Here is a 25,626-nt window from a genome sequence, read left to right as displayed (position 1 = left end):
GGAAGCCAGAGAGTGTTCTCCTGTGGGAAGAGGGAACTAGGCGTGTACTCTGGATTTCAAAGCAGACTCAAGAAAGCTCAAGTAAACCATATAGGGGCACTTCTTGGTGCACAGTTAGTGACACCCCTCTACAGGTTTCCATGAGGTCTGGGGACTTGCGTGACTTGCGGGGGGAGGTGACCAAGGAGGGACAGCATCTGATCCGGCTGCAGCCACTTGTGTTTTGTTGTGGGAAGTGTTAATCAAGTTCGTTGGCATGTGTTTATTTTCCTAACTGCAACATGCTAAAGTCCTCCTGGAATGGAACTTGCAGGATTCTAATGGAGGTTTTCACCCCAGGAACCAGGTTTCTCCTTCTGCTATGTGGGATCCAGGGAGAAAAAAAAATCAGGCCCAACACAACCTCTGGGAGTCAGTCAGTTCTCTGCTTCTGTGGTATTCCAGGGACCAAACTCAGGTCCATTGGGAAGGATGGTGAACACCTTAACCTGCTGAGCCATCCTTCCTCCTCCCCCACACCCCCTACACACACACACACACACACACACACACACACCTTGTCTGAGACTAGATTGCTTACTGACCTGGACCACACTTCCTTGCCTAGGCTGACTGGCCAGCAAACACAGAGATCCTCTTGTCTCTTCCTCCCTGGTACTAGAATCACAAGTCTGCACCCTCACACCCAGCTTTTTATGTGGGTCCTGGAATCAAGCTCAGGTCCTCATGCCTGCACAACAAGCACTTTACTGGCTCACAATATTTTTTTTTTGTAAATGTCATTTAATATCACTGGGCGTCCAGTGTTGAGCTTCTCTTATTGCACCTCAAATGTGATCTATGCAATAGAAATATCTCAAATTAACCTCTCCCACCCCTAGTCATGGATACCACCTCCGAAAAGACGAGCATTATTATGGAGAATGCTCAGGGCAGAACAGAAGGGTGTTGTGTAACAAATGTCTACTCCAGCTTTTTACTCCAGACTTGCTACTATAGGAAGGACCAATACCTTCAGAATGGGCCTGTAGCTCAATTGGCAGGCTGCTTGCCTAGCGTATATGAAGTCACAGGTTCAATTCCCAGCACTGTATAAAACAGGAGTGGTGTCTTATGCCAGCCAACCCAGTACTTCCAAGGCGCTGGCAGGAAAACCAGGAGTTCAAAGTCATCCTTAGCTACATAGTGAGTTGTGGTCCAGCCTGGGCTGTGTGAGAGCCTGTGTCAACAAAACATTTCAAAGCTACTGTAACAAAAAGGGTCAACAGGATATGCAGAGGAAAGGGAACTGAAGCTGGGAACTTTCCAGGCCAACAAATGGGGATGAGTCAGGAGAGAAGAGAAGAGATAGGATTTGAGACATGTGGTACTTCTTAAGGCTGCGTTCAGCAGGCCCCCGAGGCTGATTTAAAACCAAAGCTTTTCCCTGGATCCTACTCTTGTTCGTGTGACCCAGGCTTTCCATTACCAAATTCTAAGGATCTCAATCCTGATATCGTAGGCTAGCATCTGGAAGCCGCTTCACCAGTTCATCATCTGTGCTTCTGAGGCCAAGCGGAGCCACACAACAGGGTCTTTGCAAGCCAGATTTTCAAATCGTAATAAAGTAATAATAGATCCTAGGAAGAGAGACTCTCTTCCCTTCAAGCCCAGTGCAGGCTTTTTGTTATTTGATTTCATTGTTAAGAAGTCAGATGGGGCTCAATCACTTCTGGGTATCACTTGCACTTTTCCTTAGTTAGGGATGTTTTGATTAAGGGAATGGCAGCAGCAGAAACTGGAGAGATGACTCAGTTAAGAGCAGTTGTTGATCTTCTAGAGACTTGGGTTCCTACATAGGTCAGCTCACAAGTCCTGAACTCTAGTTCCAGAGGACTCAACACCTCTCCCAGCCTCTGTAGGCACTGTGTGCATCTCTCTCCCTCTCTCTCTCTCTCTCCCCCCCTCTCCTCCCCCTCTCTCAAAAATAAAACAGATCTTTAAAATAAACATACAAACAAAAAAGTTTAAAATCTCACCATAGCACATGTGTAGGGTGGTATTGGTGCACGCCTTTAATCCAGCACTCAGAAGGCAGAGGCAGGCAGATCTCCGTGAATTCACAGCTAGCCTGGCCTACAGAGGGAGTTCCAGGACAGCCAAGGCTACACAGAGAAACCCTATCTTGAAATTCACCCACCCCACCCTACCCCCAAAATCTAACTGTAGTGTGTGTGTGCTTTCTTTCTGAAGTGTGTACGTTTCTGTTGGTTTTCAGATTACAGAGAATGTGGCCATGCATTCATTCACCCTTTTGGTTTTTGTTTTTAAAACACAAAGCTGACAAATGTCCTTAATGGGGCCCCTGGTACTGTCTGACAGCTGCAGGGACTCTCTGATCCCGTCACTGTTTTGATAAAGAAGTGTGGTTGTGCTCTCCAGTGGGAAGGCTTGGACATAAGACACCCCATAGATCTAATACCTCCTGGTTGACCAGGAAACTCCAAGAGAGTGGTACAGAGGGTAGGGGGCAGGAAAGGATAATCCAGTAAGATGCCCCCGTGTAAATACCTTGAATATGCAAAGAGGGAAATGTGATTTCCTTTCTCTTCTTGTGTATGTGATATTTTGTTGGTTTGGTTTGGTTTGGTTTGTTTACATTGTTTTGAGGAGGAATCACTCATTGTGTAGCCCTGGCTGACCTAGAACTCACTATGTAGACCAGGCTGGCCTCAAACTCACAGAGATCCACTTCTCTCTGCCTCCCGTGTGCTGTGATTAAAAGTGGGTACCACCATCCCAGCCAGGTTCTACCTATCAAGTGGGTATTCGATGGAAAGGAATCACAAGAAAGCCAAAACTGATGGTACCTTTCCTTAACTCCAGCATTTAAGAGGCTGAGGCAGGATGATCGGGAGTTGAAGGCCAGAACGGGTTCATCAGTCTAAGCTACACCGTCCTTAAAGAAATAGGAATCCTGTCTCAAAAAGAAATAGAAAATGAAAAGTCAGAGAAATGTTTCAGCAAGCATTGGGTGGCAAGTCTGAGCTGGGATTGATCCCTAGGATCTGCTTAAAGGCTCTCTGACCTCCACATAAGTGATGTGGCAATTCCAGCTACACACACACACACACACACACACACACACACACACACACAGAGGAGAGAGAGAGAGAGAGAGAGAACCCTCGTTTTATCTTTTGGAGTCTCAAGTAGCACAGCCTAACCTGGAACCGACTACATAGACCGAGGCAAGGCTACCTTGATCTCCTGATCCTCCTGCCTCTCCTGCCCAGGTGCCAGCAGCCCACAGTCATGCTATTTCTGAAATCCTTGAGTCGCCCACTAATGGGATGAAGCCATCGTAGGCGTAATCCCTGCCTAGGCCAGTTCTGTGCAGGCATTCTGCTGGCCTTGTACTGGACCCTCACACTCAGCCAGTCAGCTCACAAATGCATGTTGTCAGCTGTAAGCGAGCTCTGGTAACCCAGAAGAAATCTATCACCACTGGTACTAATGAAAAACAACTCAGCGCGCGCTGCCTCACAGAGAACGTTGCCTGCCACTTGATCTTCGTATGAGACGGACAACGTCGTAAATTAAAACAAAAGCTACCAGCCAACAACTGCTTTGTTTTCAAACCAACCCCTTCTTCTCCGAGAACGCTCGTTGCCAAATAATAAATAGCATTCTTTACCAGCAGCCCCAAGTAAAAAAAAAAAAAAAAATCGTGTTCGTTATAGGCAAGTGGCTATTGAAAGCCTGGCTACAAGTTTCCTGTTTGACTAACACTTGTAATTAAATCCATCAACTTGAAGATTCTTGTGTAAATACCAGATGCTCACTGGTTTGTTTGATTTCTTTTTCTTTTCTTTTCTTTTTTTTTTTAATTCTAAAGAATGTGAAAAGTTATATAGTAACAGTAGAAGCTGAACATGGCAGGGCACTGCAGCCTTCAGTCCCAGTACTCAGGAAGGACAATGGCACACTGGGTTCAAGGCTAGCCTGGACTAGAAGAGATGTTTCTGAAAGGGAGATGGGACAGGGAAGCTGAGAAAGAGTAAGGAAGGGGAGGAGGGAGGGAGGGACAGAGAGAGACAGAGACAGAGGTAGAGAGAGGCAGTGAGAGGGAGGGAAAGAGGGAGAGAGGGAAGGAGGATGGATGCTAAGAGACAGGAATGGAGCTCAGTTGGCTGAGTGCCTGACTAGCATGCACCAAGCCCCGAGTTCCTTCTCCAGCATCACGTAAATTGGATATAGCAGTACACGCCTGTGATCCCAACTCTGGAAGATGGAAACAGGAGGACCAGAAATTCAGCACCATCGTCAGCTCTATAGGGTGTTTGAGGCCACCCTGAGCTACAGGGGAGCCTACTCTTTAAAAATATCAACAATGAGAAAGAAAGATTTTTTTTTTTTAAATTTTTTTTTTAACGAAGCCCTGATTCTCCATACTGACTTTCTTGTGAATTTCTGATAATCTTCCAATTGGGTCGCGCCCCCCCCCCCCCAGTCACACAGCTCAGGCCTTTGCCATCTCTGACCCGAGTGGTTGATGTTAAGTTACCATCAGTGCTTAGTTCAGCAGCAGATGGTCAGGGCCCCGGCATAGTGGTTGGGAATCCAGCAAGCCTGGGGGAAGCTCCTGACTAGGAGAAGAGAGAGGGCTGGCCCCTCGCTCCCTGCGGGGCTGCGGCCTGCTTTTCAAGCGCTGCTGAGGAGGCCCTTGCCAGCTGTCACTTGAATTTATTCAGTAGATCATATGGGGAGTCAGAGAAGGAGGTTTGGGATGGTGCTGGGTAAATCCACCTTCCCTCCTGGAGGTGTGAAAAATCTTCCTGCTTTTAGTCTTGGGGGGTGGGGGGGAGGAGAGTGCGATTTATATTCTGGAGTTTGTTCCTGACCTGTGGGGGTGGGGGGTGACTTTTTACAATCTTGTGTGCATGTTTGTAGTAGCTCCAGATCAGGTGACAACTTGAAGGAGTCTTTTTTCTCCTTTCACCATGTGCATATCTGGGAATCCAACTCGGGCCATCAGCCTTAAGAGCATTACCAGCTGAGCTATCCTCTGCCTAGGACGGTTAACTGTCGATCCCCAAAGTGATGCTTCAGCTACGGTCCAAACAGCCCTCCTTTGTGCCTACAGAAGGTCAATGTAGTTTTTTTTTTTTTTTTAAAGATTTATTTATTATTATATGTAAGTACACTGTAGCTGTCTTTAGACACTCCAGAAAAGGGCGTCAGCTCTTGCTGTGGATGGTTGTGATCCACCATATGGTTGCTGGGATTTGAACTCATGACCTTTGGAAGAGCAGTTGGTGCTCTTACCCGCTGAACCATCTCACCAGCCCCCTCAATGTAGTTGTTAGATCTGTGCCGACTTAAGCAAAAGACTGGGACAGTGACTTGGTGGTTTATTCTTTGTATCTGTAATGCAAAGCCAGGCAGAGGGCATTCGGCCTCCTCTCCCAGCACTGTCCTGGCAGATGCAACCTGTGTATCTGGATTTACCCTAAAACATACAACACCCCTAAAACCCTTAGAACCAGTCACCAAGATTTCTCTCTGAATGGGGCTAACCTGTGGCTATTAAGCTATCACTGACTTTCCTGGAAATCCCCTAACTGATCTTGTAGAATGGGTTGCCTTGTGAATAACCCCTCCCCACTTTGGAAAGTCTGATCTAGCACAGGCTAACTTAGAGTTTACTGCAAGGATATCCCTGAGCATCTGGTCCCCCTGCCTCTGCTTCTCCAGAGTTGGGATTGCAGGTTTGAGTCACCACACCGGGTGACAAGATTAAGGCAATTATGGTGGAGCTGGAGGAAGGTAGCTCCTGTTTGTTTATTTGTGTGTGTGCGTGTACGAGCGCGCACGAGAAGGCCAGACAAGTGTGTTTGGTCTCTGGAGCTGGAGTTACAAGCAGTTGTAGCCACCCATCATGAGTGCTAGAAATTGGATGTGTGTCCTCTGAAAGGCTACCAAGTGCTCTTAGCTGCTGAGGCATCTCTTCAACCCCATGGTTATTTGGGGGGTTTTGTTTGTTTGTTTTGTTTTTTTTGGGTTTTTTTTTTTTTTTTTTTTTTTTTTTTGAGACAGGGTCATATGGGAACCTAGATTTGCCAGGAACTCACTATGTAGGGGAGCATGACCTTGAACATGTGACCTTCCTGCCTCTACCTACTGAAGATTGAGATTACAGGCCTGAGCCAACATTCCTGGTTTATGCTGTGTTGGCATGGAACTAGCACTTTGTGCATGCAAGGCAGGTGTCCTACCAACTGAGCCACATCTCCAGACTCTCAAGGTTTGTTAGACCCTGCAGGAAAGCAGGAAAGGTTGGAGACATGGCCTGTGTCCCCTCAGCTACTTTCAGTTTCTATTTGGGAAAAAAAAAATCACAGCAGAGCTGTCAGATGGCAGCTGTACATTTGGTGGCAATAAGAATTCCAGATTTTATGCTAATTTGGTTTCAGGTTCCTTTGAACCCACAGTTTTATGGGGCTGTGCTTCAAACTGCAATCTGTTTCGGATAAAAGAAGGGATTACTGAAGACTTTTTAGTTTTGCAAACACCCCTAGTCTCTAAAAGAAAGGGAGGGGGCAGATTTATTCTTTCATTAATATTGACATGTTACATTTCCTTGACTTTATTACTGGGAAAACTGCCTTATTAAAGTGAGTTTTTGTTTTGTTTTGTTTTATTTTTTTCTGTTAACTCTCTGACTTCTGTTGCATCTTTCACAAGACCAGAAGGTCCTCTCTCTCGCAGGCAGGATTCATAGTCCGTGCCCAGGTATGGGTCTCTTCCCTGTATACTTGTCTCTCTGTGTTGGGACTGAGAGTCTGGTTCAGTGCTAAAACAGCTACCTGGAATTGCCCAGTGAGGAGCTCAGGGTATGGCTCAGTGGTAGAGCACCAGCTTAGAGTCCCCCAGTGAGGGGCTGGGGGCGTGGCTCAGTGGTAGAGCCCCTGCCTAGAATCCCCCAGTGAGGGGCTGGGGGCGTGGCTCAGTGGTAGAGCCCCTGCCTAGAATCCCCCAGTGAGGGGCTGGGGGCGTGGCTCAGTGGTAGAGCCCCTGCCTAGAATCTCCCAGTGAAGGGAGGGGCACAAGGATCACAATAGTGACACCCAAGGCTTTGTTGTGTGTTTTAGCTTTCCTTTCTCAGCTGGCATATACTTGCTACTTCAGTTGCCGATTGCTTTGTAACAAGATACAAACTTGTTTATTTGCTTACAATGTTGCAGTTGAGAGCAGGGAGTGAAGACAAAGCTCTTCTGTGCTGTACCTAACTTTAGGGGTGGCAAATTGAACCAGAGATGGAGAAACCATGTCTAGCTTCTAAGATAACTGGCAAGGGCCTGTGGATACAACTCTGTTCCTAAAGTTCTTGCCATATAAGCATGAAGAACACACACGTGTACGCCTTTGCGTGCACACACACACACACACACACAGTGTCCTTGAGAGCAGCAGCAGAGCTTTGTGCCACCAACATCTGCAAGTGGTAGTTACACAGGGCCAAAGAAGAAATGGCAGGCCCCCAGCGCTCACGCACCTCTAATCAACACGAAGATTTTCATATCACTTGACCATTTGCAAAGGATACATTTCTGGGGCAGGAGAGATAGCTCAATGGATAAAGACATTTGCCGCCAAGCCTGCTGACCTGAGTTCGATTCCCAGGACCCACACTGTGGAAGGAGAGAATCAATTCTTACAAGTTGTCCTTACTACCACCACCACCCTCCCCTAAATAGGATTTAAACTTGTTTTTAAAGAATATGGGTCTGACCCATAAAGCCAGAGATGGGGGATGCAGAGAAGAATGTTCAAGTGTCCCCCACTACATCCTGACACCACAGAAGAGGATAAAAGCTAAAGCCAGAACACAAGTGAGAAGTCAGAAACAAATGCTTTTAGGAAATTTATATTGAGGGAATTTTGTAACCTTTTAACTTCTCGCCCTACCCTGCCTCCCCCCCTGCCCCATTTCTCCAGAAACTGTATGATTCACCAAAACCGTGGAAGCAAATACCCCGCTCTTGGCTAGCTAGGACTTCTGCAAGTGTTCGGTCGTGAAAACTCAGACAAAAGCTTCATTTATTCACACTGAGAGAAGAGTAGAGTTCCAGGGTCCCTAGGGATTATTAATATTTCTAGGTAACTCGTTTCCAAGGGGAACTACGGAAGCTTTTGAGTGGAGGTGGTAGGGAAGATGGACCAGTGTTCAGTCAGCCACCATTTCTCAGGATGCTGATCATCTTTCAGGCATCTTTCATCTTTCTCTCTTGTCTGTGACTGTGATAAAATACTCTGACCGAAAGCAACTTCCAGGAGGCAAGGGTTTGTTTTCGCTTACCCTTCCAGGTCATGATCAGTCATTGAGGGAAGTCCGGGTTGTAACTCAAGACCGAACTGCTGCTTTCTGGCTTGCTTGCTTTTAGGCTGACTCACAAGATTATACTTAGGTTAGCTCTTTTAGCCAATCCAGGGCCACCTGCCTAGGGATAGTGCATCCTTCAGGGCTGTACCTGTTGACATCAGTTAATAAGACAATTCCCTACAGACACACCCCTAGTCCAATCTCCTCTAGGCAACTCCTCATTGAAGGCTTTTCTCTTAGATGACTGTAGACCACTGTGTCAATCTGACAATGAAAACTAACAAGGTAAACAAGCCTCAGATATCCTCACAAGTGCTAATATGACTAAGATGTGTCTATTATAACCTCTCAGATCTGGAAGCTTCTCTAGATTATAGACATCAAAATTAATTTTGAGGTAGGTGTTGTGCATGCCTGTCATCCCAGGACTCAGGGGAAAGAAGCAGGAGGCTCTTGCGTGAAGGCCAGCCTGAGCTACATAGAGAGACACTGTCTCAAAAAAAAGATCAGGGGCTGGTGAAATGGCTCAGCGGTTAAGAGCACTGACTGCTCTTCCAAAGGCCCTGAGTTCAAATCCCAGCAAACACATGGTGGCTCACAACCATCCGTAACAAAATCTGATGCTCTCTTCTGGAGTGTCTGAAGACAGCTATAGTGTACTTGCATATAATAAATAAATAAATAAATATTTTAAAAAAAAAGATCAGAAGACTCAGCTTCTGGTCAGGAGATGAAGGACAGTCTGGTTAGTATAGACAGTTTGAGATCATCTTGGGTATATATGCAAATACATTTTCTTCACAATTTGTTTTCTTTTTTTCATGTGTGGGTCTGTGCATATAAGTGCAGGTACATGTGGAGATCAGAAGAGGGTGCACCATCCCATGGAGCAGGAGTTACAGGAGTTACACACTCCTGTTCTAAGAGCAGAAGTTTCTCTTACCCGTAGAGCCATCTCTCATATCTGCATTTCTGTCTCTGCTATGAGCCCCAGAGTTTATTTTTTGATGTCTGGGTTTGGGACTAAGAAACAATCGACTCCTCCAGGAGTATGACAGAGATGGAATGAATACAGAAGATAAAGTCACACTGTCACCTCGGCTCCTTGCCAAGGCCTTCCTTATACTTCCTGAATCATTTTCCTCGTCTGGAACTAGGAGAATATCCCAGTTTATATATGTCTCCATCAACAGTGATAGAAGTGTTAACACCATTATAAACCCTTTTAAGAAATACATTATTACATACATGTATGAACGTCAATGTCTTTAGTCGAGGCTCAGACGTGGGACCAGTAGGCAACAGCTTCATGTGCAGTGTATTGTTTGTCCTATCTTCTTTTCTTGCCTGTAGTGTCCCAGTGAGAGGCTGGGCATGTGGCTTTGTGGCAGAGTGCTGGCCTGATGTGTATACACGAGACCCAGGGTTTCATCTCTAGCAACACATAAAATGAAAAGGAATCAGATGAGGTACCTGTCGACAGCTGGGTGACATGAGTATCGATGGAATTTATTTCCAGTTTCACTGCCTTTCTTCTGTGGTGTCAGCCTCTGAATGTTAATATTTTAATGTAGATTTGGTGGTTAAGTAAGATATATTTTACATCCTTTCTTATACCTTTCCCCCCTTAGTAGTTTATAGTCAACTCCGAAGTTTGAAAGTAAAATTCTTTTCCTTGACTTCCACACTTGGAAAATATTTATTCCCCCCCTGCATCTCAATAGTATGCACCATAAACTAACACCGTTCCGTTTATTTACTTCCCTCTTGTTACAGCCGTGATCGATGGTAGGGACAGAGGCGTACAGAGGTGGAGGGGTTTTGCTTTACAGCAACAGGAATATGAGCCATGCAGCCTCCTTTCTGCCTGACAAGTAATGATGCTCCCATTTCAAAATCCACCCCTTCAGAAGGTATGGAGGCTGTGCAGGCAGAAGGACTTGGGGGGCCAGCTGAAGCTGACAAAAAGGAGGGCCTCCTGGTCTGGGGTTTTAAAGATACTGGCCTACACGACAAAGTTCCCAGGACCCAGGAAGAGTGGTTGTCTCCTGGGCTGAAGAAAGCGAAAGGAAGAAACTGGCAGGAGCAAAGGGTAGACTGTGGCAAGAGGGGTTCCACACACTGGGGCTCTTGTTTGACCACTGTAAAAAGCAGGTCGTAGCTGAGCACTGGTGGTATATGCCTTTAATCCCAGCACTGGGGAGGCAGAGGCAGGTAGATTTCTGAGTTCGAGGCCAGCCTGGTCTACTGAGTGAGTTTCAGGACAATAAGAGCTACACAGAGAAACCCTGTCTTAAAAATAAATAAATAAATAAATAGATAAATAGTAATAATAATAATAAAAAAAAAAACCAAACAGGTCTTGGGCTGGGGATTTGCCTCAATTGCTTGCCACCATGCGTGCTGTCACCAGGTAGCTATAAATCAGGTCTAGGAGCAAGCCTGTAATCCCAGCCCTTGAGAGGTGGTGGGAGATCGATCCGCTCAGTTTAAGGTTATCTTCAGCTACGTTGCAAGTTCAAGGCCAACCTGGGGTACATGAGCCTCTGCCTCCCCCACAAATAAAAAAGATTAAGAAAAGCCAGACCAAGTGGCATCTACCCAAGGCTAGCTGGAGAAGGAACTTCCACGTGTTATTAGTTCCCTTCAGTGCTCTTTACAAACTGCTTATGTGACTTAAAATTAAAGGCTCAAATGGATTTTTGTAAAGGCTTCCTCTTCCTTTAACTGTATCAGGAACCTCCCAGCTTTTCTCCTTCGGGGCCGTGCTTCAAGCTCGTTATGTTTCCAAGGCTAAATACAAATAGATGAGTGGAACCTTCTCAATGCAAAACATTCACCCCAAGGCAGGAATGGTAAAGAAATATTTTCTATACGTACGGCCAAGTTAAGTCTCATAACTTGTGATACCCACTGAATACCGTCTCCAATTTCAAATTGTCAGTCATTTAAGTCTTCAGAGTGGTAGCTTTCAACCTTCCACATGCTGCGACCCTTTGATACAGTTCCTCGTGTTGTGTTAACCCTAGCCATAACATTACTTTCATTGCTACTTCATAACTATAATTTTGCTACTGTTAAGAATCATAATGTAAATATCTGTGTTTTCCCATGGTCTTTGGCAAGCCCTGTGAAAGGGTCCTTCCACCTACAAGGGTGTCAGCAACCCACAGGTTGAGAATGACTGCTCTAAATGCATTCAAAATTACTGTTTGTTTTGGTTTGCTTTTGTTGTTTTGACAAAGGGTCTCATTGTATAGTCCAGGCTGGCCTCAAAATTATAATCCTTCTGCCTCAGCTTTCTGGGTTAAAACAAATTATTTGACTTGAGTCATATAGTGAGGAAGATGGCTTTTCCTTTTGCTTAGAAATTTTATCTAAAATACTTGACTGAAATCTTTTATTTTTTAAAAAACGTTTTGACAGTTTCATATATATATATATACACATATATGTATATATATATATACACACACATATATATGTATATATATACACACACACACACACATATATATATAAAATATATTTTGTCATGTTAATCTCCATTACCCTCTCTGATCTTCCTCCCAATCCTACTGAACCCCTTCTTTACAGCAAGTCCCTCTCCTGCTTTTAATGCCAAGTAGCTAGCCTGTGCTACTTTACACTCTAAAAAATAAAATGTATGTGTGTGTCCCTCTGAGTTTAAATATGGCTACCGCAAGATCATAGATGCAGTTATTTACTGGAACATTGGTAACTAACCAAAGACCACCCCACTGAAACGAACGGCCCCTCCCACCAGTGGTTATATTCCACAAACTCTCCTGAAATAATTAATGTAACAGTTGAAAGACATTGGAGTCCGTGCCTGATCATATTTGTTTAGTTGATTAGGTCTTGCGTAGTCCAGGCTGGCCCATAACTCCTGTCTCGGCTTGAGTCCAGGGCTTCCTCACTGACAGTTAGTAGGATTACCTCTCTCTAAGCTTTGCTGTCTTTAGAACCAGCTCAGAGTCTGAAGGTGATGTTAAGAAGCCAGAAATATTTTGTGTATTAAGCTACTGGAATACAAACGACATGATGTCTTCCAGCCTTGGACTGGAAATCTTCCAGAATTGGGCCTGATGTGGCACGTGTCCGTAATCCCATCACTGGGGAGAAAGGAGGAGTAGAGACCTGCCTGGGCTATGTAGTAAGATACCATTGCAGTAAAACTAAACAAAATGAAGTGTCCAATTAGGAAGACTGGGGCTTTGCTGAATTTCAAAGCTGTACAAGATCTGGAGATCAAGGTCACCCATGGCTACATAGAGACTCCAGACTGGAGCTACAGACTACCTTTCCTCTAAGTGGTTAGTTAAACCAATCCATTTCCCCCAAACGTCATTTTGCTGTATTTTCCAGAAGGCTAAAGCTTGAAAGAGACCTTTGATTTCCAAAATTAGTTTTATTAGAGGGATTATAATATGTTGCTATGTGCCAGGCATGGTGGTGTACACCCCAGCACTCAGGAGGCAGAGGCAGGTGGATTTCTGAATTCAAGGCCAGCCTGGTCTACAAAGTGAGTTCCAGGACAGCCAGGGTTACACAGAGAAACCCTGTCACAACAACAACAACAAACAACAACAAAAAGTTGCTATACACCAAGTACCCACCCCCATTTCTTTTTTGAAAAATTTAAATTTTTTATTGCAGTTATTTATTATTTATTTATTGTATTTATTTATATGCTTACGGAGGTCAGAGGACAGTTCTCTTTTTACACTGTGTGGGTCCCAGGTATGAAATTCTAGTTGTCAGGCTTGGTGGTAAATGCCTTTGCAATCTTTACAATGCTGAGCCTTCTTTCTGGCACCTTGGGGAAAAAAATTATTTTTTAAATTTATATTAAGAGTTCAGTGACATCAGTGGTGGCGAAGTACCTTCATAGAGGTGAAACATGTACTAAGATAGGTTTTTATCATGTGCCCTAGACCATTCTGAAATTTACTATCTTTTGTCCAAGTACTGGGATTATAGAATTTCAGTGTTGACGGTGGAGAGATGGCTCAGTAGTTAAGAGTACTTATTCTTGTCAAGTGCCAGGGTTTGGTTCCTAGCACCCAAATCAGGCCACTCACAGCTCCAGGGCATCTGTCCTATGGAGCACTGGAACACAAGTAACACACTCAGAGGGGTGGTGAGGGAGGGAGAGAGAATCTTATACTTAATTAAAAAGGAAAGAGGGGCTGTGTGTTCTGGTAGAAGGTCAGTTGCTCAAACGACTGAGGGCCGCATTAATGATTTCATCCATCCATCCATCCGTCCATCCATCCATCCATCTCTGCCCCAACGCGCTTAGCTTAGCTGAGCTGGCTCCAGGGGACATCCTGGTGATCGATGATACAGTTACCATCCATGGAGTGAAGCTTTGACTTTGCTTTTCCTGTCTTTATGTTTGCTGCATAGAAGGGGAAGCCTCAGTCACCACTTGGCTGGTGTGAATGTGTACACAAGTCAGATAGTTTGAGGAACTGTGCAGAGGGAAGGCAGTTTGTGAAACCTACCGTGATTCGTGGGATGAGGGTTAGATCAAGATCTTTTTCTTCTAGACTCGGAACCCAACCTCCCATCCATGTCAGACAGTACAAAGATTATGTTGTATTGTGCACCTACTGTGTGCTCAAGATCTGGACCTCCACCCCCATCTCAGAACCAGCTCTTTACACATGAGATTGGCCTAGAGGCAATTCAACCCCGGGCTGCGGGCCTAGTAGCCTCTACTTGGTTTAGAGCAAATCTCGGAAGCTGTAACTGCAAAAGGGACCGGAGCGTTGCGGTTCTTGCCCGTAGGGGGAAAGGCGCCATGGGGACCAGGGGCTGGTCGGCAACCAGAGGCGGGATGTAGTGGGAGCCACAGCTGTCAGTGTCGCACCCAGGGACTGCGCCCCCGCGGGGCCAACCGGGCGCCAGGGCGGAGAGGAGGGGCGGCGAGGGGCGGGGCACGTGGGGCGGGACGGAGGAGGGGCGGTGGCACCGGCTGGCGGCTCCGGCTGGGCGCGCCGAGAAGTCCCGCTCCGAGAGCCGCGAGCGCCAGGAGTAAGGCGCGCTCGGTACAATCCGGGCAGCGAAGTCCAGAGCGCGAGAGCAAGGGTGGGAGAAAGGGGTGTCCTCGCGTCACTACCAGGGACCCTCTTCTCTCCCTCAATCCAGCCCCGGGTAGCCGGTGGCACTGGCGGCGGGCCGCCTGATGGAGTTCACTTGAGCCAGGAACAGGCGGGAGAGGCAGGCCGGAGCGGAGCTAGTCCTGCGCGCCCCGTAGCAGCTTCAACCACAGCTTTCCACACCGCAGGCGGGCAACACCCGCGGCAGATTGCGACTCCCGGAGCGTGTTGGTGCCACGCCGCAGCGGGCCCAGGACCCATCAGATCAGCCCGCGGCGGTGCCGTACCGGCGGCACCCGCTGTTGGGGAGCCCGAGGCGGCCGCCGGGGAGCTGCTTTCGCCTCTGCCGCCGTACGCCCTCCTCCTCCTCCTCCTCCCTCTCCCTCCTCCCTCCCTCCGCACATGGTCTCCTTTGTCCTGTCGCCGCCGCAGCCGCCTCGTTCTTAGCTCCGCGCGCCGCGGCAGCGGCTCCCGGGCCGCTGCTCTTCAGCCCTGCCAGGTCCCCAGGGCGCACCAAGTTGAGCCTCTGGTTTAAGCCAGCCGGTTCCCCGCGCGCCCCGCAGGAGCAACCAGGAGAGCGCGCGGGCCGGGCCCCCTCCCCATCTCCCCGCCACCCGCCCGGGACTTGGCTGCGTTGGATGTGCGCGCGCGGCGTTGACTCCCGGCTGCCGTGGAGGAGCCGGGTGCTGCTGTTGCTGCTGGCTCTGTTGCCGTTGCGGATCCGGTTCGGATTTGGTTCGCGTGCCTCAGCTTTGAGACTTTGGAGAGGAATTAGCAAAACACACAGACTTGTGGACCTAGCCGGGCCGGCTGGAGTTGGGCGTTTTCTCTGCCCTGGGGTTTGGTTGCTCTCTCCCAGTGGTGTGTGGCGATCCACCCGGAGAGAACCTGACGGAGGACTCAAACCATGAACTTGGGGTTGACAAGACCGCCGAACCCCTGGCGACCAGGTAATGTTGACCCCCCACCACCACCACCACCACCGTTGCGGGGATGGGGTGGGGTGGCTGGCTCGCCCGCCGTCCGCGGTTTTGGGGGAGGAGGCAGGGGTCGAGGGGTCTTTTGTTGCGGCCACAGCCGGGCCAGGGTGGTAACGGAGGCGGGCTGCTGGCGTCTGGCGGGCCTGGCCTTCCTCCCCCACCCCTCCCCCGCTCCCCTTTGTACTTTCCTAGCTCCCTGAGCTGGCTGGGCTCGGCCCGGCCGTGAGTGCCTGCCGGGGGAGGCCCTAGCCAACAGAGGCGATCCCACCTCCGGGAGTGGACCCATAGCTCCCAAGGGAGATCCACTGGACTCCTAGGCTGGGAATGCCCGCGCCCGCTCGGGCTAGGAAGGGCTCCCTGGAGCGGCTGCCTGCTGACGGGTCACTGTCCTTGGACTGAGCTCCGGGTCCCCGCCCTCCCGCTTGTGCGCACGCGGAGCCCGGGGAAGCAAAGGAGAGCTAGCTGGTGCAGGAACTCACCCGCGCCTAAGTTTCTAAGAGAATTGTCTTTGCACCTTCTTCCTGCGGGTGCCGTTTTGGAGAGCTACCTCAGCGAATTGAGTTTTAAGGGGTTCCGGGTACAGCTCCAACCGTCTGGGACCCACCCGTGCGCGCGGGAATTTTTTATTTCTTTATTTTTATTTGTTTTCTTCATTAACCAATCTGCTTGAACCGACTTTTCCTTCTACGCCAGCTACAGCTTCTAGACCATAAAAAGTATTGACATAAAAGGCAAATAGTACCCACCCTGCCGTAAAATGCCCCAAAGAGCTTGTTTGTCTGGGAATTTTAGGTTGTGCCTCTAAGTGTATAAAACTCATCAAAGCCAATCGAGGTGAGGAAATGAAATGGCAACTGATATTAAATTCTGTGCGGCTAAAGGTACTGGTTGCCGGAGAGAAGCGGGAAGGCATCCATGCGTCTGCCACTAGATCCACCGCACCTGCAGTCCTTGTTGCTAATTTAAAAAGAAAAAGAATTAGGGAAATGAACCAAGTTATAGAGAGAAATGCACTTTTTTTTTATTCTAAAAGCAATGAAATGAAAATGTCCCCACGATTAAGGCGCCCAGTGATATGTACAAACGATTAAAAAAAATACGTATGTATGTGGAAGGTATATGAGGAGATGAGAGGAAAACTTGCAGGAATCAGTGATCTCCTTTAAGTGAGTATGGAGGATCGAACTGAGGTTGTCGCACTTGGCAACAAACCTATTTACCTGCTGAGCCATCACGCCCACCCTGTATGGATGATTTTTCAGTCTTGTTGAGTGAAGGAAAGTTACTTGAGGACCGTTGAAGCAGCTACATGGACTCAGCACCTATCAAGACTTTGCCTGGGAGACTTACTTGAAGAATTTGGATGAAGATGGTCCAGGAGGCCAGATGGAAGAACCAGGGACCTTTTTTATTTTTATTTTTTTTTTTAAACCAAGGCACCGAGACACATGTACTTTTGGTGGTTTTTTGCCTTTCCAAAGGAGGCCTTTTTGAGACACCCCCTTACTGTAACCAAGGCACGGGAGACAATTCAACACTTTGTGACTGATGTCAGTAAATTGAAGGGCTCAAAAAGCTTCCATTAAGAAGGCATTGCTCCAAGCGTCTTGAATCTCCGTCAGACATATTTCCTTGACAACCATTGGTCACAGAATCATCAGGTCCTCAGGGTCACTTCATTATCTACTTGAGAGCATACTCAGAGCCTAGTGGTGCTCACAAAGGTGACAGAATCACAGGGGCTGCCGCCTACTGCCTAATCCAGTTCTGGCTCCCATACCTAGAGCCACGCAAAATGCAGCCTTAACAAGTTGCTTCTCCCTCTCTCTTCTTGCAGTTTTGGGAGAGCAGTTAATTTTTTTCTTTTAAACCGGTTTCTTTAGGCCCATTAGACTCACTGTAATAGAAAAATCTCAACATTTTTAACAGTTATTTTAGTTCTGTAAAATAACAGAAGAGACAGAGTACTGTTCTCGTGTGCATGTGTGTAGTTTTTTTTTTTTTTTCTTCTTCTTCTTCTTCTTCTTTCTTTCAAAAAATATTAACTCCATTTTGGTTTTGAAGCCGAGGCTTGCTAGTGACCATTCTAAGAGTATTTCACATCATTTTAAGAGCGATGAAAACTCTTTGAATTGCCAAGTTTTAGACTGGAAGACTTAGAAAGACATAGAAATCTAGAAATCTCATTATGATTTGGGAATAGTAACACCTTCGGTGCCACTGTGTGCTTTTTCAGATTCACGAGTCTCTGTGTATGCAGTGCAGATCAGTGAGGCTTTGTAGCTTAATATTCTTGAACTGGTTAATGCTGAACACCCTCCACGGGACCTTCTTTGTGGCTCATTTTTATGAAATGCTACTATAATAATATAATTTTGTTTAGCATTACTTATGATGTTAGGAAAAGCTCTGTGTGTATTTTATTCTAACTGCAAAAGCAGAGGGGTTATCTCTGTAGGATTTTTCACAAGTGAATGCAATTGAATACTTATTTTGTATATTTTTTGTCCTTGAGCCTATTAATCCTCTGAACCACCGTATAGAAGGAAGATTATAATAAAATAAATGAGAGCCAGCCATAATAAAAATAGGCTAGGTGTTTTTATAGCCCTGGCCTTGTGAACTGGGACGTTTCCCTCAGTTATATGCAGAAATGTTTCATCTCCATCAATGTGGCCTTGGAAGACTACACAGAATATCTTCTTTGTCCCCCAAAGCCACCCCAAGTTCCCTTAGCCCTACCCCCCACATTTCTTTATCCCATATATAGTGAACATTCTGTGCCTTGCTTTGTCAAATGTATGCATCTTGGTATAAAACATGAAAGGTCAGAGTTTTCTCAGAGGGGTCACGGGTCAAACATAGCATGAGTGTGGTTTGACTATTGACAGGTCGAAGAGGTATCTTCAAATATGAAGAGTGAGGTTTCTTAATTTTTACCTGTTTTCCGAGTCCTACAAAGAGGCAGTAAATCTGCAATATTACCGTCTCTTTCATCAAACTGGCTCACCATTCCCTCCCTAGAACATTAGTATCTAATTTAAGCTGACTTTATAGTCTTTCTGTTTAAAGAGGCGTATTGCCTTCCAGTATACACCAGTATAATAACTAGCTGACACGGTACCTGAAAAGCATGAGAGGTGGCAAAGTAACCAGGTTTTACATAGGGTCAGCTCTCATCCAAAACACTGAGTTTGGCCCTGGTTACCGTGACAAACACTGAACCTCAGGATCATCAAATACATCTTTAAAATCAAATTCGTTTCTGGATATCCTGGCTGACACTTTGGTGAGGAAAAGCTTAATGTCAAAAAAAAAAAAATTACACATTTCTGATTTGTAGAAGAAAATTGGAAAACAAAATCCGGTGTCAAAAATTAAAAAATAAATAAATTAAAAATTATAAATAACGATCCGTCTACAGAATTAGAAAATTGTTTTGTGAATGAGCTAAATTGCCTTGTGAACCATTTTGTAGAAATATGTTTTGCACAGATATTATGTCTAATAAGGACACATTTTGAAAATCAGATTTTTTTTTTCTTCCTTCCCCCAGCAAATAGCTGCAGTGCAGGCCTTTCTGCAACAGTCAACCAGCACCACCTGATGGAGGATTTGGGGAAATCACTGACTCTTACATTCTTCCTAAAATATAGTCGATTGATTTAAAATGATAGCAGCCGACCAGGCTGTGGTTGATGCCTTCACTGACAGTCCTAACGCTTACCCTCCCCTTTTTGTTTTGCAGGCTTCAGATGCTAGCTCTGAAAAACTCTTCAACACTGTTCTTGTAAACAAAGGTAAGACCCATTTATTACGCTAAAGGATGGCTTTTATAAAAGAATAAATAAATGCATCTCATTGTCATTGTCCAAGAAGAAAGAGGAGAGGGAAAAAAAAAAATCCATGTGTTCTTTTTGTCTTAGCATTTTTTGTGTTTTTGCTCCACTGTGGGGTCTGATGGTTTTTGAGGTGCAGGAGGAAAATGTTCATTTTTGAAAGAATTTCCTGATTCCTCGTTTGAATTGACCGGTGGTGTTAATTTTGCGTGGGATGCTGCAACAGAGAAGAATGGTTTTACAGTGTCTTGATTGTTAGTTATCAACTTCCCGGCAGTCAGAGCACTATAAATAGTGTGTGTGTGTGTGTGTGTGTGTGTGTGTGTGCGCGCGCGCGCGCCTCAGACGGTAATAACCAATGGGGTATTTAATATTCACGGCGTTATAGCCATAAACCAAGCCTTCTTCTGCTCTGGGCTCTCTGTAAAGTTAATAAATGAGCAAGAGGGCAGAATTTAAGTACCCACTTCTCCATTGATTCCTTCCAAACCTCAATCCATAGAGTGAGAGAGGCTAATGGTGCCGAGGCACACTCAGGGAAGGCTCGCCCTAAATCACTGTCGGTTGGTTTCTCAGGAATCTTCCTTTGCAGAAGTGTCCTTGGATCTAATGCAATTTAGAGGAGTTTCTGTGCACTGACTTCAAAAGGTGTGCCATCTGAAAGATACAGATCATACCAACCCACCTCTCCCTTCCCCCTATGGAGCCCCACTTAGGGGTTTGCAGGATGATTGCTAAATAAAGATTTGCTAGCCTGCGGTAACCTCTGCCCCTTGAAGGATGTGCAGGAGGAGCACTGGGCCAGCATTGGACCCAGAGTTAGGTCCCCACGGCGTGAAATGGGAGTGTAGTGCAGCAGTTTATTTCATTGTTAACATTTTCTATCAGTTTTCTTTCTGCTTTCTAGTTAATGAGACATTTCCATGCGCAGTTATTTTATACCTTTCAATTATTTTGAACTTGAGCCTACCTTGATTTTAAATAGTGCCTTATATTTAAAGATATCCCCAAGGTCTGTATGCTTGTAAGTTTGCTAGGACTCCCAGAATTAATGTCATATTGAATATGATCTTTATATTTCATCATATTTCTTAGTGGCCTGAGAAGTCTGTATAAATTTGTAATCCATAATGCTAAAAAACAAAACAATAAAAGCCAATGTGGGTGCTTGACACACATCTCCCTCAGGGGTAGATATGTATGAATGTTTTCTGCTCCTCTTATTGAGAGGAGAGAATTCGGTGGGCCTTGGAGGTGTCTCCTTGATAAAAAAGAAAGGTAACAGGAAAGGAAACTGAGTCATGGCAGGTCCCTACCCAAAGCAGTTTCCATGACTCTCTGACCCCCTCAACCCGACACACACATCGCCCACTGCCTGGTATTGCATCTTTCTTGTGTTAAGTTGCTATGGCCCTGTCTAAGCTGGCTCTAGGTTGGCATTAATTGCGACTGAGGAGCAGAACAGAACAGCTGAAGAGTTCCTTCTCTCTCTCCTTCCTGCCTCTTCTCCCCCCCCCCCCCCCCCCCCCCCCCCCCCCCCCCCCCCATCCCACCCCCACCCTTCGAGTCTCCAGTCCAACACTTCCCACATTCTTGTTTTTGTTTACTTACACTGAGTGATGTGTGGCATCTATTTGGCTGTGAACAGCCATGCCCCTGACCGGGTGCCTTTCTTCTTCGCTGCTTTTCTGAGAGTAGTGAGGGGTGATTTCAGTTGCCTTGAAAGGATTAAGGTTTCTTTGTGTATACTAAAAATCAACACAGGCTTTTCTCTTAAGCTTTGCTTGGGAAACGTACACAGATAAGCATTTTAGTTGATGACGGATTATTCCTTCGCCCCTTATTTCCATCAGAATGGCCTTTCTTTCCTCCCCTGGAGTTTCCCCTTAATGCCTTATGCTAATTCCTGTTGGTAACATGAATGACAAGCGCCTGAATTAGTGTGCAAGTACAGGTGTTGCTCAAGTAGACTGCCTGGTACGCACAGCCCCTCCTCCCAGGAGAAAGAGAATGAGGGGCGCCGGGAGCTCAGACGGCATCGGGATAGTTTTGTTAAGGGTCATTAGTATTCAAACTGCTAAATATCAGAAAAACAACTACCAAAATAGGAGGGGAGGTGACTGGGTAACATTGTTGTCAGTTACTCTTGATAGGAGCTGCAGTGCTTTTTGGATATATGTTTGACAGGTCCTTCGGCGGTCATCATCTCTTACATCAGGTTTAAGTTACTCTGAAAAGTCCACTTGCTTGTCTAAAAGTCAGTCGGTTCTCTGCAAGAATGTGTGTGTATAGCTATAATATATAATATGCTTATTATATATAACATGCATACATACATGTCTGTGCATACATGTATGTATGCATATGTATGTTTAAAGCTTTTCAAGAAAGGACAGGTTTACATCAGGTAGCAGACACAGCTGGGAAATTCTTCAAGGCTATCTCTTACTGAACAGTTTTAACAAGACTGTTAGGTAGTCCCACCTTGGCCCAGTTCAGAGCCAGATGTTCAAGACCACATATCATCCCCTCTCCTTTGCAGGAGCCTGGTAATCTTTCTGGTCTCAAGAGTAGCAGGCTTAGCCGGGAAGGTTATGCCTCCAAGCCTGGTGGTCTGGTGGGTGTGCAGATTTGGTCCATAAAATTTCACTGTTGGACGGCAGTGCTAAACTCACAAGCTGATTGGGGCATGGGCTCAGGACTTGGCAGCTTTGATGCTGGCCTGCTCAGCTTGGAGACAGAGCCCCAGGCTGTAACAGCAAGGGGCCATGGCTCAAGTCCATCACTCTGCTTGTGAGCTTGAACAAGCCATTTAGGCTCTGCAGGTCAGAATTTTCAATCCTAAGCAAACCTTGTTCTGGGCCAGCATCTCCAGTTGGGATAAAACAGTTAATTGGCAAGAGGCATGGGTTGGAACAGACAGGGGTATGATGAATATGTTTTCTGAACTTTCCAATTGATTTTTATTTAAATGTTCCTGTGTTGTAGACTCAGTCCAATTGAGTGGAGTAAGACCCGAATAGGTGTCCCAAAATGTTGCTTCTTTTGATGCCTTTTATTTCCAGTTTTACAACAAGTTAATCAGGTGGCGTGTGCTTGCTTATATGCACAGCATACCCAATGAGAGGGGAGCGTTTCAAGAGAAGCGTGGAGTTTGAGCCTGCAAATTGGAGGGATTATCACTGTAGACTTTAAAAAAAAAAAAAAAAAGCTCAACTTTAATCAAGGTCATGGTTGCCTTATCTAATCTCGATGTGTTTAAATGTTTACAGGATGTTCATGTGAATTTTATGAATCCTTCTGTCTTTGTGATTCAACCATCTGCCAAAGGAAAGATTAGTTTTCCCACTGAGACAGAAGCAGAGAGACTGCCTGACTTATTGCCCCTGTGTTGTGAGCTGAACAGCTATGGGAACAATAGGGTCTGTAATTCCCTGGTTTCTAGAGCCCATTATGCTTACTTAAAAGGGAGCTTCTAAGAGCTGGGGAGGTGGCTCAGGAGGTAAAGTTCTTGCCTTGCAAGAATGAGGAGCCTGAAGTTGGAGCCCTAAAACCTTTGTTAAAAGCCAGATGGGGTGACCAACTCCTGCAATTCCAGCAATGGGGAGGCAGAGACAGGGAGCTCCTCGGGGACCCCAGCCTAGCCTACTTGACAAGCTTCTGGCAAATGAGAGACCCTATCTCAAAAACCAAAATAAAAGGCCTGTGAGATGGGTAAAAGCACTTTCCATTCAGGTTTAGCTACCTGAATTCAATGCCTCAATCTCCTGTAAAGGATGTGGTAGAGAACCAGTTCCATGAAATGGCACACTCACACACACTCAGAAGCACACACAACGTCCACACAGTAACAGCAATAAAGTGGATAGACAGTGAGGAAGACCCCCTGATAGCAACTTCCACACACATGCAAATATGTACACACACACATACACCAGACACACATACACACACACATGCACACACACTCGGGAATTTTGTAGTTGATTCAATCTGGCCAATATTTATTACTGTTTTTTAAGGGATTTACTTTTTAATTATCTGTGTATGGTTTATGCACATGGGTGCAGTGCCCAAAGAGGCCATAAGAGGGCATCAGATCACCTGAAGGTAGAGTTAGTTCCAGGAGAGTTTGACCTGCCTCAGGTAGGTTCTGGGACTCAAACTCAGGCCCTCTAAAGAGCTGTATGTACTATTGAGCCAACTCTCCATTCCCTATGATCCTTTCTCACTTCCCGTAGATCTTCCTTGGCAGTTTGGCCGCTCAGATGTGTAGGCATGCACACACACACACATGCATCCTGTCAAGACAGCTAATCTCCTTAAAGCCGTTATGTTGCTATAGAGCAGAGCTACCAGGGGAAGGAAGGAAACTGTAAAGGCAAGGGAAGAGAACTAACCATTCCAGCCTGGTCCTGGCTCAGCCAGGAGAGGAGAACAGCTGCCTTTTAGCCTCAGAGTCCCCTTCCCAGGATTCCTCTACAGCCAAGGCAGGCTGTAGGGCAAAGATGCCAGAAGTGTGTTTGACCTGGTGACTTCCTCACCCTCCTTTCTGCCTTTGTCCCTGCTTCATTAACTTCTCCTGGGGTGGCGTGACTAAAGGTCCGTCTGCACTAGATAGGGCACCAACCACTGACCAGAGTAATGGATGATTTCACCAAAGTCCTACTTGGGGAATTAATTAGTTTACTGGCCTTACTTACAAAGCCCAGGTGAGGGGTTATTTACAGGAGTGTATGTGACCCCCAAAGCAGCTACATCCCCACAAAGTCCCACCCCATCATGGATGATGACTTTGTGGAAGCTGCATTGTGGAGTCTACTATATACTCTAGAATCTTCCATGATGCCTTGCAGCTGAGGGGAGGGAATGAAGGAGTAATGGCTAAACTCCTGGATGAGGTCCTTTGACCCTCCTCTCCTCTTTCTGCTAAGGGGATTAACAGCTCTTTTACAATTACCATAAGGCTTAGCTACCACTGTATCTTGTTCAGCTCAGTAAGTTGCCATGACTACCAGGCCAAAGGTAATCTCTACTCTAAACTGGATGTGGGATGATCCTGTTATATATACCTGGAGGTTTGTTTTGTTGTTTTCCATTTGGGTTTGCCATAATACAACAGTCCCACAACGTAGACTTAGATCCTGCTAGGGAATATCCCCTGAGCTAGTTTAAAGAGAAGCAGAGGGTCTCTAAGGGTATCTGCGAGGGTGGTGATGGGGAATAATCTAGAGAGGATAGAAGTCTTCAAATCCTGTGGTGAACACAGCTTGTCTTCAGGGAAGTGAAGGAACAAGGACCGTCATCTATTATTGAGACAGACTCCCACTTCATCTCCAAGACCAACCATGGAGAGTTCTCATGGACGTTGTTTATCAAATAAAATGCATGCCCACCCTGAGCTCTGGGTGGACCTCATCAAAGTTTTCCCCTACAGTTTATAGGGACATACTTGGACTTGGGGCGGAGTGGGAGCGTGGACAGATGGAAACAGAATTGCCAGTGGGACACAGGATTAAGTCCTGTAGTGGTTTAAATGAGAAGTACACCCATTTTAGTACTTGGTCACCAGTTGGTCACACTCTTTAGGGAGGCATAAGGGGTGTGGCCTTGTTACAGGAAATATATCGCTGGGGGCCTTTGAGATTAAAAACCTAGTGCCACTTCTGGTTAGGGCTGTCTTCTCTGAAGCTTATGGCAAAGGATGTGATCTCTCGGGAGGCAGAGGCAGGCGGATTTCTGAGTTCGAGGCCAGCCTGGTCTACAGAGTGAATTCCAGGACAGCCAGGGCTACACAGAGAAACCCTGTCTCAAAAAAAAACCCAAAGGAAAAAAAAAAAAAAAAGGATGTGAGCTCTCAACCTCCTGCTTTGGTCACCAAGTCAGCTGCTTACAGCCATGCCTCTCCACACAGGATGACTCTCATTTTTCTAGAACCTGAAACCCAAATAAACTCTTCTACATGGCCTTGGTCATGGTGTTAATTCAAAGCAACAGAAAAGTAACTGATACAGGTTTGTTGAGTGTTTGGGCAATAGGCTTTTTATCAACATCACTGCCTGAGATCTGAGGAGTTGATGAGAGGAGAAACTGGTTACCCAAACATGTAGCTGGGGTGTGGGGGGTGTGGCTTAATGGGAGCAGAGCAGTGCTTACTGGTAGTCCTGGTTGCTCTTCATGGCGCTGCATAAACCAGACGTGGTGGTGCACACCTGTAATCCCAGGGCTCTAGAGGTGGTAGAGGCAGGAGGATCAGAAGTCCAAGGTCACCTTCTGCAATATGAGTTACATAGTGAGATCAAAGCCAGCCAGAG

At 46.2% G+C, this 25,626-nt stretch overlaps 1 protein-coding gene across 2 annotated transcripts in view; it reads left to right on the top strand.

Moving 5' to 3' along the window:
- Auts2 (activator of transcription and developmental regulator AUTS2) overlaps window positions 1-25,626 on the top strand; it is a 1,096,900-nt gene that overhangs the window by 988,638 nt on the left and 82,636 nt on the right. For both annotated transcript variants that reach the window (XM_029477062.1, XM_029477061.1), the window contains exon 6: window positions 19,222-19,273. In XM_029477062.1, coding sequence (XP_029332922.1) covers window positions 19,222-19,273 — 52 coding nt within the window. The remainder of the gene's footprint in view (window positions 1-19,221; window positions 19,274-25,626) is intronic.

This window comes from Mus caroli, chromosome 5 (genome assembly GCF_900094665.2).
Source record: "Mus caroli chromosome 5, CAROLI_EIJ_v1.1, whole genome shotgun sequence".
Lineage (NCBI taxonomy): Eukaryota > Metazoa > Chordata > Mammalia > Rodentia > Muridae > Mus > Mus caroli.
Note: the sequence above shows the minus strand (reverse complement) of the source record. Positions and strands in the feature narration are given on the sequence as shown.